Source organism: Gasterosteus aculeatus, chromosome 2 (assembly GCF_964276395.1).
Source record: "Gasterosteus aculeatus chromosome 2, fGasAcu3.hap1.1, whole genome shotgun sequence".
Lineage (NCBI taxonomy): Eukaryota > Metazoa > Chordata > Actinopteri > Perciformes > Gasterosteidae > Gasterosteus > Gasterosteus aculeatus.
In genome coordinates this window covers 13,277,907-13,291,531 of record NC_135689.1, presented here as the reverse complement: position 1 = coordinate 13,291,531, position 13,625 = coordinate 13,277,907, and the positions used below count along the sequence as shown (strand labels likewise).

At 41.3% G+C, this 13,625-nt stretch overlaps 1 protein-coding gene across 1 annotated transcript; it reads left to right on the top strand.

Moving 5' to 3' along the window:
• The first annotated feature begins 3,252 nt into the window (after positions 1–3,252).
• LOC120829693 (large neutral amino acids transporter small subunit 1) lies at positions 3,253–11,650 on the top strand. The gene is made up of 11 exons (XM_040194034.2): positions 3,253–3,785; positions 4,336–4,860; positions 4,970–5,095; positions 6,633–6,738; positions 6,825–6,869; positions 7,160–7,283; positions 7,395–7,498; positions 7,744–7,840; positions 8,218–8,367; positions 9,246–9,420; positions 9,694–11,650. Exons 1-11 carry the CDS (start codon positions 3,710–3,712, stop codon positions 9,768–9,770), a joined length of 1,605 nt encoding a protein of 534 aa, XP_040049968.2. The 5' UTR covers positions 3,253–3,709; the 3' UTR covers positions 9,771–11,650.
• The last annotated feature ends 1,975 nt before the right edge of the window (positions 11,651–13,625 follow it).

Sequence of the window (13,625 nt, the reverse complement as noted above, 5' to 3'; positions counted from 1 at the left end):
GCAATAGATATGTGACATCCTACTAGTGCAACTATTGATTATATTAAGCCAATTTCATGAGCCATAAAGTGAGCATTTATTGCCTGATAACCTCTGCAATGCAGGCAAAACTCTCATTAAAACCCCCGATGCAAAGTTGCTGTATTGATCAGTTCCATCATCATTATCTCTCATATGTTCTGTATTTGGTTATCAGCAACCTCAGTACACCATAACTGTTATATTGTGATGAACTTGATGTACTTACATGTATTATGATGTCACCTCGTACAAGTGCGCAATTAAGACAAGACTATTTGGGGGCTTTGAAGCACCACCCAAGAAGACATTTTATTGCAATTGTTAAAATGCAGGATAAATGTTAATTGGCATGCAGGCAAAATGTTAATAGACGTTTAAGTTTCCTCGATATTTAATAATGTAAAATGTCAAGATACTTGTGTTTTAATTATCATTTTTTGACACTTTCCTCTTCACAATGTACTATAAAAATAAAAACAGTTTACCAGAAATTGGCTTCGCTTTCAAAATGTTGGTTATAAATTGATACATTCATTTTTAGAATAATTTATAGTAAGTAATATTATTATATATGTGATAATATATGAAAAAATATATACATGATAATACAAATATATATGATAATATTCTGCGTAATGAAGCCTTTATTTATTCTTTTTATTCCCGTGTGAATTTTTTGGATTATTCGTCATTTTTATTTTTGCAATGCAGTTATTTGTTTATTTCTATTGAGTAAATACACACATACATATTCCACCATTGGCTAAAATACAAAGATAAGAATTCAAACTCCAGGTTAGTAGTCTTATCCAAGTCATTTCTCTCATCTCATTACGTCTTTGTGTTTCAGTGGCGCTGATAAATTGCGCCACCTGGTGCCCTCAGGGAGAACTACGAACCTGTGATTCCTTTTCTCACAGATCAAACCGTGAGATAATGATGTAAATCCATACGAATCCGCCCGCAATCAATAGGAGGAAATATTAGTTATATTTCCAATGCAATACACCGTTTGAATAAATCATCTCTTGCATAGGGAACATTTAACGGTGTATGACGCTGCACGGGAGATTCATGTTCTTTGTCGGATTATTTAAATACGGTAATTTTGAAAACCTTGTTGTTTTCATTTCGCACAATGTGTATTTTAGTATATAGATAGGAATTTGGGAGTTCAACAGAACATGTATTTATTTGTCCCCTTTTTCAAGGGAAATTCATGTTGCAATTCAAGAATTTAAGTATCGCTGGATGAACCCATGTGTAACTTTAAGAGGCGACAGCAGAACCTTTCGCGATGGTGTCGCACGAATAACTAACATGTATAACAGCATTCTCGTGCGGGGCTACTTTACCTTTAAGTTCCCACAACCCCTTGCGGTTTTTCTTTTTACGTATTGAGTCAAGAAGTAGCTACTCTGGAACAAAAGATACGACCTTTGAACAAACAACCTGCCGCTTGCATCCATAACGTTAATGTCTCGTTCACGTCTCGGCCTCAGACCAGTGATCACAAGTCCGTGACACCGCGATCAAGAACACGTGCACCGTGCGCGCGTATAAGGACCGCACGGAGCCAGACTACATCCGGGCATTCCGAAGACTTGCTCTCTGGGCTACATACGGGGAACCTGGTTTCTCTCCTCCCGCCCAGGGGAAAGTCCCCGGACAGACGGCAGAAAGTGCCCTGGGTGAATCCAGTGTCGGCCCGCGCCTCGTCCAATGGCGGCTGAGATGTTCGTGTGAACGGAGCCCGACGGTCGTAGGCCGGCTTTGTCAGCTTCTCTAGTAATGCAAGTTCGCTGTTTCGGCGCTTAACCAGAACGGGGCTCATTCTCGGAATGCCTTTTTGTCACGCCGTCTCGTTTTGCTTAAGTTGCAACTCCTAAGTAAACCAGGGAAATAATTGAGGAACAAAACAAAATGTATTATTAAATTATTTCATTTTGTCATTGAATTCAAATAAATCGGTTTCTACCAAAAAACACTAATATAAATATTATACTCTAATCTTGTAAGACGTTTGAGGGAGTAAAAGGTATACAATAAACGCAGTTTTTCTTCTTCTTTTGAAATTTGCAGTCCAAAAGTCACAATAACCTTTTGCTGCCCTCTGCTGTTTGTTAAATGTGGTGCAGAAGTGCGTGGAGTAAAAAACTGCATCTTCAACTGTTTCCAGTTCTTTGAACTTGTTTCTTTCAAGGTGAGTAATTCTCTCGCTGCATGAAGAAGGACGTGTTTTACTTTGCATGCATGTCCATATTCTCAAATCCCGTCACAGCCAATCGCCAACAATGACCAAGCCTGCAGCCTAATGCACTTTTTGTATTGCAGGCTAAAGTGCCCTTTCCACACTGCTTCCCCCCCACATTTCTTTGCGTTACTTGATTGTGATATAGGTGCATTTCAGGGATCTATAGTCTACGGGTATTTTATCATTTGATTAATCTCTGCATATTCAGGTGACTATATTGCTATTCATGAACTCATTTTATTCAACTTCAGCAGCAAATCATTTTAAGTAAACCCTGTCCCACTTGTTCATAAACTTATATTACATTGATGCTAAATCCAGAAAAATACAAGATTTATGCAGATTTTACCACCTAGTGGCCAAAGATGTCATACGCTACCTTTCATGTCCAGGCCAGAGACGTCAACCGGATCATTTAAAACTAAAGCCTAAGATTCTTATTAAGTACAAAAAAAGCATGCGGTTTCAGAATACAAACAGCTGCAATATCGAATACCTTAAAATTACAAACATCTCAGATGCTGCACGTGTTATTAAATTGTTAACATTCTGTATGGACATAGTAATATGCCATATCTACCTATTTCTTTTCCAAATTATCTAAAAATGTTATAACATATGGCTGCCGTTTCTCCTCAGAGCTCTGTGAAACATACCAGTGTGTGTCTCTGCCTAAGGCATGCTGTACTGCCCCTGCCGTTATGGTTTCAGTACACACTGATATGATGACGCTCTGCCTCATCATATTGTGCTTCATACGATATCCTAGTTAGTGAGCGTCCATTTTCTCTTCGGTGTCACCTTTCTGCATGACAGAGGGAGAACAAAGACACTTGTTCTCCCATGTTAGCATCACTAGAGGGAGCACTGCAAGTACCGCTCCCATCTAATACCCCCTGATGTGAGCGCACACGCCGGCGTGCGTGGATTTACTGTTTACTACTGGATTAGGCTTTACACAGATTACCGTGTCACATGGTGCACCCTCCAAATGGTGCCTGCCAGTAACATACTTCCCTCTCCAAGCTATCCCATCATTTGCTCTGCGCTCACGCGGTGGCAGCAGCAGCTCGACAGCATCATCACAAAGGTTGGGCTCCCCCCACCCACCCCCCTGCTGTATTTTGGAGAGACAGAGGGAGGGAGGCACGGGGATTGGATCAGGGTCAGATGAATTCCAGTGTGAGGGATGAAGGCAGCGTGTGTACATGAAGAGGAGAGTTTGGGTGCATGTGTATGAGAAAGGACGAATCAGGGAAGGGCTAGACACATAGTTGGGAGATTGGGGAGGGGGGGGGGGGGGGATTTTTTCCGTGAGGGACACGGAGAGGAAATCCAGGCAGGAGGAGGACAGGGACATAAAGCGAGGAAAGCAAAGGGAGGGGGGGGGGCGGCAGGAGGAATAAGACAAGGGGACCCAGACTAAGAAGGAAGATGGCTGAGCCGGAGCTGAAATCACGAAGCAGCCGGGAGAGCGTTGCGAAGGCAGCGAGCCAGGAGAAGATTGGAGGTAGGTGGAGGGCACGCTCACACTCCTGAAAATACCACATGGCGCAGGGAGCTGCATTATTCTGCCCTGCACGCTGATGCAACATTGTTGAATGCATCTCTGTAGCCACAGATGGATTTGAGTACAGAGATGCTTCATGGTGTTTTAGGTGATAGTGGCAGGTGGCAGGTGAGACCATGTGTCAACATACATGAAAATAGAGCCGTGTTTTCCACACAGGCCCATCACTGGGCGTGCGATCACAATAATCCTTTTCAAATGACCATGATTAGCCTGTTTTTGAGCAGTCCGTGCCAAACATTTTCTCAATTTGCTGAACTAGAATGCACACTGCTTCTATCCCAGACACCCTAAACAACGTGTCCGCTCTGTTGTTGCTTTCACGTAGCTTTGGTATTTCATTCTATTAAATTCATCAGTGCCTAAAATAGATCAACAAAAAAAACTCAATAAGAGTTTACAACAAAATAAGACTCACAGGCAACATTTAATGGTTTAACCTCACATGTGAAACTCTCATCTCCTGGTCTGCTGTGCCTTTATTCTTCAGGAGACCAAAATCAAGATGGTCTGATTAGGGAGCAGCCAGCATCTCCGTCCACCTCCATGGTCCCCGATCCCACCGCCACGAGCCCAACCACCGGCTCGCCTGCCAAGGGGGAGAAGATCGTGCTCAAACGCAGCATCACCCTCTTCAATGGCGTGGGGATGATCATTGGCACCATCATCGGCTCGGGCATTTTCGTCACTCCAACGGGCGTGGTCAAAGAGACGGGTTCGGCCGGGCTCTCGCTCATCGTCTGGTCCGCCTGTGGAGTGATCTCCACCATGGGCGCCCTGTGCTACGCTGAGCTTGGCACCACCATCACCAAGTCGGGGGGAGACTACACTTACATCCTGGAGGTGTACGGCGAGCTGGCAGCTTTTCTAAAGCTGTGGGTGGAGATGCTCATCATCCGGCCGTCCTCGCAGTACGTGGTGTCGCTGGTGTTTGCCACCTACCTTCTGAAACCGCTGTACCCAAACTGCCCCGTGCCCGACAGCGCAGCCAAGCTCATCGCCTGCCTGTGTCTAAGTGGGTGGCCGTTGTTGACCTCGCAAATACTTCAACAAATACTCTTTCTTCACAGATGACGACTTAAAATTCAGACTGATATATATATGTATACATGTATCTCCTTTAGCCTCCCTGACGTTTGTGAACTGCATCAGCGTGAGAGCGGCCACCAAGGTGCAGGACTTGTTCACAGCCTCCAAATTACTAGCCCTGATCATCATCATCATCTTTGGCTTCATCCAAATATCCACAGGTGAGTCCCACTGACTGAACACGAGAGACCGAAAGCAGTGACGATCACACAAAAGGAATCAGGCCAATGGTGTAAACTTAGTTTTATTCAGTCCCGCTATGTGGTATCATTTCCAGTATAACATCTAACTCGATCCCAAATTGATGCTAAGTTGAGTGGACAAGCTAGACTACTTGATTTGCTACAAATCCTTTTTGGTGGACAAAAGTGTAGAAATATTTTTTCTATTGTTTATCATCTGATATGACTAAAAAGTATTTCCCAGCTTACAGATGTATACAGTGTATTAATCCTTTCCCTGGTTTATTGCAATCATTATGGTCATAAAAGTGTAGTTAAATAAAAACAAATACAAAGTACAATTGGACTTTGTACATAGTAGCCTCAATGTCTCACTCGCTCTGCTAAAACCCAAGTTTATTTGTTTCTAAGGATCAACAAATTGTTGAGCGACAGCAATGAGCCCAACCAGGCAGACCCCCTCAGTTTGTTAGGTGAACACAAGGCTTGTCTGTCTGCAGCCGTGTGATCGAGTGTGAAGCCAAACACACACGTGTGTCGGCCTCGGCATATTCTGAGGTTCAACACTGAGCTGATCATTTTTTATCGTAACAATGTGTAGCCTCTGTTAATACTGTGTACTGTATATTATGCACGCATGCAAGACAGGAAATTTGAATGAGAGTATTGTAGCGTTGATATTGTCAGAAATAGTCGAAGGTTTAGAAACACTGATGCTACAAATATATAAATTTTCCTTACAATGAATCTCAGTGTGAACTGAATCTTTCATATGATTATTTGTGAAAAACAAGAAGAAAAAGAGAGGTATACTGCTGTTATTTACAAGGATATAAATAATTTCAGTTTGGAAAATCTTGAATTTCAAAGCATTTTCAAAACTGAAATCCAGTAACTGAATCAGCTCCAGTCATGGTAGTCAAAGGAAGCTGGCGTGTCCATCGTCTGCTCCACGCTACATCTGCTACTCCACCGCCACCCCTCCCCTTCTCCGCGAGGCCACACCCACCGCCATTGTGCTTCATGCTGTGTTGCCATGGAAACTAGGCGTCGAAGCTTGCCGGCTGTTGTCACACTGGGGTCTTTCAGAGCGCGAGAGAGGACTAGTCAGAAAGTACTAGTGTGTGTAATACAGCCTTTACGGAGAGCAGAGTCATTACCATCTGAAAGCGACAGGTAGAGGAGAGAGGCGGTCAGAAGCAACACACACACACACACACACACACACACACACACACACACACACACACACAACCCGAAGCCAATGCTCAAACCTGGAGGACCTGTTAGAAAAGACGGGGATCCCAATCTGCCAGTTAAAATTGTGAAGCCTGTCAATTTTCAAGCAACGACAGGAGCCAAAGGGGAAATTAAAGGGGGCAGCAGCCCTGAATGAGAATACGCTTCATTTCTATGAAACCAGGCGATTCATTTAGAAGATAACAGTATTACTGTCAAGACAGTTTCCGTTATATTTTGATTCCTTTAATTTGTTCTTCTTTCTATGTTTGTGCAGGTGATGTGCCGTACCTAACACCAGAAAGGGCATTTGAAGGCAGCAAACTGGGAGTGGACAATATTGTCTTGGCTCTGTACAGCGGACTCTTTGCTTTTGGAGGCTGGTGAGAAATATAAATAATTGATTTAAAACTGCCAACTGTTTGCTTTGAAATACCCAATGAATTTAAATATGTTTCTTTTTATTCAGGAATTACCTGAACTACGTGACCGAGGAGATGATCAATCCAGAGAGGTGACAAAAGTGTAATGAATGTAGTTTTGAGGACTGGACATGCCAACAGCAGGACTACCCTCATCCATGGCTTGTTTACTATCATTGGATTCCATGGAGAACCCGCATTCAAAGTGACATGATGCCCTTTATGTTTTATTTTAATCTTATTCTAAAGCAACCTCAAAAACATCCGTGGAGCCTAATACAAAGCTCTCTTAACAAAAGAAAATTGTATTGATTGCATACTTATGAGTTTTCTAGGTTCCGCCAGTGACCTCTGCCCCCCCATCTTCCTGCCCCCCCCACAGGAACCTGCCCTTGTCCATCATCATATCCATGCCTATAGTAACGGTGGTGTACGTTCTGACCAACCTGGCCTACTTCACCACCATCTCTCCTGAACTCATGGTGGAGTCAGAGGCGGTTGCCGTGGTGAGCGCTGTGATAAAGTCAGCTACGACTTGCACACCAAAAGTCAAAACCGTCTGTTGCATCTCGTCGGCGCAATACGTGTTTCCTCATATACTTTGTGCTGTTTGGCAGAGTTTTGGGGAGTACCACCTTGGTGTGATGTCCTGGTTGATTCCTGTCTTTGTAGGACTGTCCTGCTTTGGAGCCGTCAACGGATCCCTGTTCACCTCAGCGAGGTGTGTGTCTGCACAGAGGGAATGCAACTTAAGTAGCATTTCTACGCTTCTAATACACCAGTTCATAACTTAACTATAGATGAGTTAATGCAATGATTACATTTAAGTCCATATCGGTGATATGATGCTGAACGCTCTCAACTGTTGACAGATATGACGGTAAATCTGAGGCTGTTACAGGGTTAGTTGATCAAGGCCAATTACTTAATCAAAGAATAACCTGTTTAGAGCTTTCTTTCTTGCAGGTTGTTTTACGCTGGAGCTCGAGAGGGTCAGCTCCCTGCTGCTCTGGGTTTGGTCCACACGGATCTCTTCACACCAGTACCATCCCTCATTTTCACAGTAAGACCCCTGCTGGCAACTGCCAGGACCTGACAAAAATTCCCGTTGTCAAATAAACTCCACAACCCAGTTACAGTTATGTTATAGTGAAAGTGGCACAAAGTCACATCATGGCCATTATCAATTTGGAGCAGTTGAATGTGGCTATTATAATTATTTTTATTCGACAAGATTCATTTTGTTCAAGCCTCTAAAACAAATCGCAACTCCCTGAATGTTCACAGCATGAAAGTATTTACAAAAACACAAATCCCAGAGGAGATTTATTCTGCAAACAGCTTTCCAAATAACTCAAGGAGAACAACAACCACGTGTGTGTTCATACGCTTTGAATACAAGCCTAATACAACCGCATCTTCCCTTTTGTCTTTTTTCAGTGTTTGCTGTCCATGATGTACGCCATCTCGCGGGACATCTTCTCTGTCATCAATCTTTTCAGCTTCTTCACCTGGCTGTGTGTTGGCATGGCCATTGCCGGCATGCTCTGGCTGCGTTTTACCAAGCCCGACCTCAGAAGGCCCATTAAGGTGACGTATCCGTGTCTCACAAGCTGCGCTGCAAGTGGCGAAAGGTTTTTTACTCACGCTCGGGAGATTTTATTACAAAAAGTCGAGGAACAGGAAAAGTTGTGTAAGTCTGTTGCTTTATCTGAAACGCAGCCAGGTTCTAGCTGTGTCCAAAACATCAACAGTTCTCATGGTTTCATAGCCCTATCTACTCTTTTTGTTATTTAAAGAAAAAGAAAAAACAAAAGCCCCATTGTATCAGTACTCTTGTTATTGTGGAACCATACTGGCTTTTAATAATAGGAGGGAGGGGTGTTTCCACGTAGACATGAGTCTTTGTTTCCGTCCCATCGTAGGAATATTATTTTGGTAGACCAGTCTTTCATCTCTGCTTTCAGCCTGAGTGCTCTCAGCATATTAGTTTTATAAGAGGAATATCTGGCCAGCATTAAATAGCAGGAACAAATACAACCAAGGTAAAAGTGCTCATTATGCAGAACGATATAGCATAGTATAATGATACATCATAGTTCTCTTAATACCTGTTTTGAATTATTGATCTGAATTTGTAGTGACGGGGAACTAAAATAATCGAATCGATGCAGCAGCATTACAGTAGTGGCATATGAAGTAGCAGAACATGGAAATAAAAACCCAGTGAGGCAAATTAACTGATTAAACCATATCCCACCAAATCATCGGTAAAAGTTGCATTGTTATATAAATATGCAACAATGCAATAACAATGTGTCCTTTTAATAACCCATGGCAGCATTGTGAAAAATGACTCATTCACTTACCATTTAAATCCCTCATTTAGTCAAATGTTGTTAGGCTGCTTCACCCACCCTCCTCTTTGCAGAGCCGACACCTACATCTATGATATTTCCCTCCCGTAGGTGTATCTATTCATCCCAGTGACCTTTGTTTTGGGATGTGTCTTCATGATCGTGGTGTCCTTCTGGGCAGCTCCGTTTGAGTGCCTGGTGGGCAGCGGCATTATTCTCACAGGCATCCCGGCGTACCTGCTGGGCTTCAAGTGGAAGAAACCCCATGTGGTCCAGAAGGTGCTGGGTGAGTGAGACATTTTTGTGTTTTTTTAGTGCCGTCTTCGTCTATTAGATCAGGCAAGCCCGCAGTAGCATTTCTCAAAGTTTATTGTGAAATGCATGTGAGAATCTCTGCCCGAGTGCCGCTCGGGGCAGCGATACATTTGGTTTGTTTATACAGTCGGCAGGAACGACGGGAAGCAAGACGTTGAGTCGATGTTAGATTGAAGGCCCAAACCGCAGTAACCTGGTAAAAGAAAACAGACAGGGCTGATGTTGATGAGTTGTTTCTCCTCAGAAATCTTCACCATGTTCTGTCAGAAGATCTTCATGTCGGTTCCTGAGGAGAAGGAGCAACAAGAGGCGGCTGAATAACGCTTGAACAGCCGGAACAAGATGATGGACTCTGTCAATGTTTGCTTGAACATTTTTGATATGTACATGTACATTTATTCACTTGTGATTTGGCTGAAGCAATTTATTTCATAATGTTCCCTAACCAGGCATGTGACTATGGAACAAGTTAGTTAATAAGGGCAGTTGACATCTCTAAACGAGGGTTTATGTATGACAAATTATGAAGGCATGTCTAGTGAACATTAAGGAGGTCATCATGACCTGGTCCTGAAATGTGTGCTGCCCACAGTGTTGCAAGCTGCATTCAGAAACTCGAGTGGCTTAACATACAAGTTGACTCATTGTTCAGCCGAAGTGTGCACATAATAAAACATGTGATACCTTCAAACAACATAGTCTAAGATTGTTTACAGTTGTATAGATGTGGACGTTGCTGACCTGTGAGTTAAATATGATAGATAAGGCCAAGTATGGAGGAGGCAATGATTAACTAGCACAACACTGATTACATTAAGTTCCTGCTACTCATATTTGTGTTATTTTCCTTTAAAGTTGTAATGTTTTCTTTTATTCAGTAGGTAAAAATGAATCCACAGCATTAGGTGAAACCACGAGCTAAAATGAGTGAGATAAATGAGTGTGTGTAATATTTCCTGAACGTATGTCGCTGTGAAGCAGATCTCTTTCTTGTACCATTCTCACATCAAATAATGTCATGCAGTTCTTAAAATGTGATGGTATTTTTATGAAATGACCGTGGTTACCAGCAGCTGTTTGTAAGGCATTACGTGTCGTTCTGGTTGTACTTTAACCCTCCTATTACTTTTAAGGTCAATTTGACCCCATTCAATGTTTAACGTCTCTAAATAGATAATTAACATCATTTTTTTATTGGCTTTTCCTAATCTAATGGGTAAACATAAAATTAACATGATGATATGTTTTCAATGTCTTGTACACACGTTGTACGCATCCGTGTTCTTTGGGGTCAACTTGAGCCCAGACCGCTTTAGCTGTATAAAATGAAATTGACCCCAATGGTAAAAGATGTTACTTAATTTGAAAGTAACAGAAGGGTTAAAAACTTCATTGTAGTGTTTTTTGTTGATTGTATGATTTATATTTGCTAGCAATTTTTAGTGGTACTGTTCTGTTTTTTGTTTTATTATCACTATAAGACCAGAATGTATGTTGCAAATTTAGCGACATTCGCTTTGTTTTTATATTTTACCTATAAAATCTTACTTTCAAACTGATTATCTGAGGTTTTCAAGAGTTATTGCAAGAACATTGTACATCTACTCAAGATCCCGAGGAAAAAAGAGGGAAATGAAGGAGGATGGAGGTTGTTTGTTGAGAATCCCCTGAAAAAACAGACCATCACGGTTTTGCAGCACTGTCAACTAAAATACATTTTCTGATATTGAAAGACATCCAAGAGAAAAATGAAATATTTTCCGAAAAAAAATGAGCAAAAGCTGTGCAGCAGAATATGCAAAAGTCTGCCGTTCCTAAGGTCGTAAGGTCAATTTAGCTGTGAGGGATTTATGGAAGTTAGACCAAGTTCTCACAACAGAATAGACAATAAGAATTAGACCTAGAGCAGCGGAAAGAAATCAACCTGGAAATTTAGTGTGTTATAGTAAATATTGAAGTACTTGTATTATTTATTCAACAGCCAGGTAAATACAAGCACAACAATCAACAGTAAAATAATGAAATAAATAATTCTGATAACATTTAAACACAGGTTGTTTAAAAACACACATTGTATCATTGATTGACTAAACCCATTTGTATATTTTACATTATGCACAACATGTTGTATCTCTGTGTAGAAAGTGCTACTCTGTGTATGAAGGCCAGTTTGCCTAATAAAAGGGTTCTGGAGTCAAAAACAATAATGGTCTTTTTTATTTAAAAAATGTAGGCTAAATATTGTAACTGTTGTTGTTTGCTGCCCATGGACGGTACATGTAACAATAAACATATTTTTGTTCAAAGTTGGTCTTTTTGTTTTGTTTGTGTTTTGTTAACCACACAAAAGAAGTAATTTCAGTTGCAGCGTCCTACTTGCATCCGACCGCAGCCTCTCCACAGATAACCGCCTCCACCAGAACAAACAATCCCAAAACACAAGATAGCTTCTTTCCAAATGACAATGTTTCACCACTAAGGTCTTCTCAAAAAGGCCGAGCGGCACCATATCAGATATCAAGTGTTCAGGTAGTGATCTGTATGAAATGTTGTGTGTCCTCTCTTGTCTTTGTTGGTGCTGCCGATGCCTCTGATGTCGGGAGAGTTCATATCCTTGGAAAGAGGAAATGAGAGGGTCTAATGGCACTGATGGAACAAGTATCAGAGCTACTCGAGACGATATTAGTGATGGGAGATTGGGCAGGCAAGGAGCCAAGATGGCAAATTGAGTGCGCACTATTTTGAAAGCTTCTGCAAACGCAGACTTTATCAGGTAATTTGGGGAATAGAATCTAGCAAAGTTCAGCAGTTGGGTGAAAGCTCATATTCTAAGTACACCAGAACCTTTGTTATTGAAAGCAAACATGAGGAATGGCAATACAACATTTATGCTGTTTGTTTTAAAGCTTTGAAATAAATTAAATGCTTTCATGTTGTGCTACTACAGATGTAGAATGCATTTTAGTATGAAGTAAGATTGTAATGTATCCACGACAGCTATCCGTGTTGTTGATTAATCAATCATATGTGACACGATCGACTCAACTTCACAGTAAGCATTCATCATTAAAATCAACCTTTATACATCATTTAGTTATTTATATTTAACAGTTTATTAGTAAACCAAACACCACATGTTCCCCGAGCATTGTGAATAAAATAAAATAATAAATATAAAGTCAAAATAAATGTGTATTCAGTCTACATCATACTTGGATTTGCTTGGCTTTGTTATCTCTAAATTAGTATTATTAAAGTGGAAGTCTTGTACAACATTCATTCTTTGCACCACGAGAAGCCATAAAAATGAAAATAAAAGTTAAGATCCTACAGATTAGGAACTTCTTTACCACATTTTGACTTTAGGTTTGACAGCTTTTGATGCACAAGTTATCACCAGTAGGTGGCGATAGAGGCGCATTAACATGAGATGGTAAAACAGTGGAGAGGTCCAGTCCAACACCATCTTGATGTTATGCAGTTGCCAATAAAATCTTGTGAGAAATGTCCCTTTAAAAAACAAAAACATTTAAGGGTACTTTTGCAAGTGTGCAATTCCTTGTTTTCTTTCATTTCACAAATTTACATCTGGAAGCCATCCAGTAAAACTACATCTGTGTGATGATGTTGAGGTTCAGGCCTTTTTTCATGTTCATTCATTCATGTTCATTCTAAGCTATAGCTTAGGCTATTATAAGACAATTGTTGATTTTTAGGTTAGAGGATCTGAAGGTAAATTCTATGAATCAGCTCTAGGGGGCACTGCGTCATCATGGAGAAAGAGAGCTAGCGAGAAAGAAGGACAGAGAGAGAGAGAGAGAGAGAGAGAGAGAAAGAGAGAGAGAGAGAGAGAGAGAGAGAGAGAGAGAGAGAGAGAGAGAGAGAGAGAGAGAGATTCCATTTATATTCTACCTTTAATCCAACTGTGAAATTCATAAGTAAAAGACAGTCCTATTTTTCTTCTCAGGTGGTTCTCTGACAGAATGCGTACTGCTGCATCAACTCAGAGTTTCATCATCACACTTTTACCAGAGAGCACAACCAGCAGGCACACAAATGCTATTTGATATACTATATTGATCATGTCTGGTTTCATGAAAACGAAAAAAAAGAGACATGGTTCAAGCGTAATAAAGGGACACGGTGGAACCTCATCTCTTTACTTAGTGAGCGATG